This window comes from Athene noctua, chromosome 1, assembly GCF_965140245.1.
Source record: "Athene noctua chromosome 1, bAthNoc1.hap1.1, whole genome shotgun sequence".
Taxonomy (NCBI): Eukaryota; Metazoa; Chordata; class Aves; order Strigiformes; family Strigidae; genus Athene; species Athene noctua.
This window is the reverse complement of record NC_134037.1, coordinates 1,853,395-1,855,410: the sequence shown is the minus strand read 5'-3', so window position 1 is coordinate 1,855,410 and position 2,016 is coordinate 1,853,395. Positions and strand designations below refer to the sequence as shown.

At 65.2% G+C, this 2,016-nt stretch overlaps 1 protein-coding gene across 1 annotated transcript; it reads right to left on the bottom strand.

The window, feature by feature from the left end:
- Window positions 1-666: 666 nt before the first annotated feature.
- Window positions 667-1,639, bottom strand: LOC141967253 (uncharacterized). Its single transcript, XM_074920838.1, has 2 exons — window positions 1,539-1,639; window positions 667-1,405 (listed from the first exon to the last, which is right to left on the bottom strand). Exons 1-2 carry the CDS (start codon window positions 1,571-1,573, stop codon window positions 826-828), a joined length of 615 nt encoding a protein of 204 aa, XP_074776939.1. The 5' UTR covers window positions 1,574-1,639; the 3' UTR covers window positions 667-825.
- Between the last annotated feature and the right edge of the window lie 377 nt (window positions 1,640-2,016).

The window sequence follows — 2,016 nt, the reverse complement described above, 5'->3', positions numbered from 1 at the left end:
GGGCCTCGCACAGGATTGTGCCCAAGGACCTCATGTTTGCAGCTCTGACGGGTCCATCCCGGGGAGGGCAGAGAAACCAGCAGACACCTGGGGAAGCCCCGCAGGGACTCTCCCCCAAACAACGCACTGGCACGGGCAGTCGGTCCTCTGGGAATCGGTGCGTACGTGTCGGAAATGACAGGAATATTCGCTGCTTTGGTGTGACAGGAGAAGCGTGCCCTTGTCTTTCGGCACGGCCCTTGGGTGGAACGATCCCCCCAGCACCCAGCGCTGCAGCACAGCCTGCCTGCCTTCTACAGCTTCCAGCTGAGCCTTCGGCGGTTCTTGTGAGGCCAAACTGACGGTAACAGCGAGTGCGCCCAGCGCTGCCAGGAAGAATTCCTGCCTGACAGTAAAGACCTTTACTGTTGAGCGAATGTGTTCCAGGTGAAAAGAGGCAAAGACCCGACGTGTGCGGTCCCCCTGTTCCTGCAGTGGGTGCCCCGCAGCCCCCGGGCTCTGGAGGGGGCAGGAGGCAGGAGCAGGGTGCAGGCAGGCACAGTCCCTGCCTGCTCTGGCAGGAGCAGCTCTGGGCCAAGCAAACGTCCCCGTCCCAGAGCCAGGACCTGGGGGAGACCCGGCAGAGGCGGGGGGTCAGCAAGGGACCCAAAGGGGAGGTTTGGCAAAGGGACGGGGGAGGGCGCGCATCAAGGGCTGTGTGGAAGAACCACGGCACCAGGGATGGAGGAAAGATATTTTAAGATATTTTATTTTTCAGGTGGGGTCATTGCAGGGACTTCCCCAGCCCTACACCCCCAACTGCTCTCTCCAGGCTGCCCGCTGCAGTCAGGGATAATTTTGCCTCAGGGGCTTGCGGGAGCACCTGCAGCAGCACTGCCGGTCCCGTTTCCACCAGGCGCTGACACGCCTGCAGAGCTGGGCACGGGACTCCCGCAGGGCACGGCCCCCCTTGCACAGCCCCGGGGCCACCCAGGCACGCATCCTGCCCGTGGGCACCCGCTGCTGGGGACTGGGCTCCGCTGGGCTGCTCCCGCCCGGCGCCGCCCAGATGGTGCTGCCCATGGTCACGGGGGTGTCAGGGTCTGGCTCCACGTCCCTGGGTCTCTGTACCACTTCGCCCTCATCCCCAGAGACCTGCTCTTGACTGGTCCCAGCTGACCTCTCCAGTGGGGGGTCCTGGCCCAGGGCTGGTCCCAGATTCTCCACCAGCGCCTGATCATCCTTGGGGGTCTGGGCGGGTCCTGAGCGCTCTTGTGCCGCCAGATCTGCCGTGGCACCGGGGCAGGGCTCCGGGAAGGAGCAGACGGTGTCCGCAGAACTGGAGCTGCTCATCGGGAGGGAGCTCAGCGATGGTGACCACAGTAGCGGGCACAGGCGCTCTGTGCTCGGCAACGTCGCGCTGGCACTGCAGGGGAGGAGAGAGGGAGGTGAACCTGCTGCACCGCGGCCCCTCCGGCGGGACGGGCAGGGCTGCCCAGCGCGGGCAGGGCACGGGCTGAGGGTCTGGGGCAGGATCTGGGGCCTCCCCCAGCACTCACCATTTCTGCAGGGTCGGTTGTTTGCTCTTCTCCATCTTGGCGTCAGCTGTCCCATGCTTTGCCTTCTGCCTTGAACTCTGCAGGACACCAAGAGCTGGGTGAGACGGGAGCAGCTCCCAGGCCACATCACCCCCACAGCCCCTCACCCCACCCACCCCATCCCACTCCCCACCACAGCGCGGTGCAGCCGTCACATACCCAGAGCCACTGGGCAAACATGGCGCCGAGCACGAAGTACACCTCAGTGAACATCACTACGCACAGCATCTCGGCCAGGGTGCTCGACCGTTCCCAACTCCCCCAGATCCCTCAGCGCTGGCTCAGCCCGACTCTTCAACCCCTCCAGGGATCCCGGGGACTCCCCCCTGCCCTGGGCAGCCCATTCCAACGCCCAACAGCCCCTTCTGCACAGAAATCCTTCCTCAGAGCCAGCCTGACCCTGCCCTGGGCAGCTTGAGGCCATTCCCTCGGGGCCTGG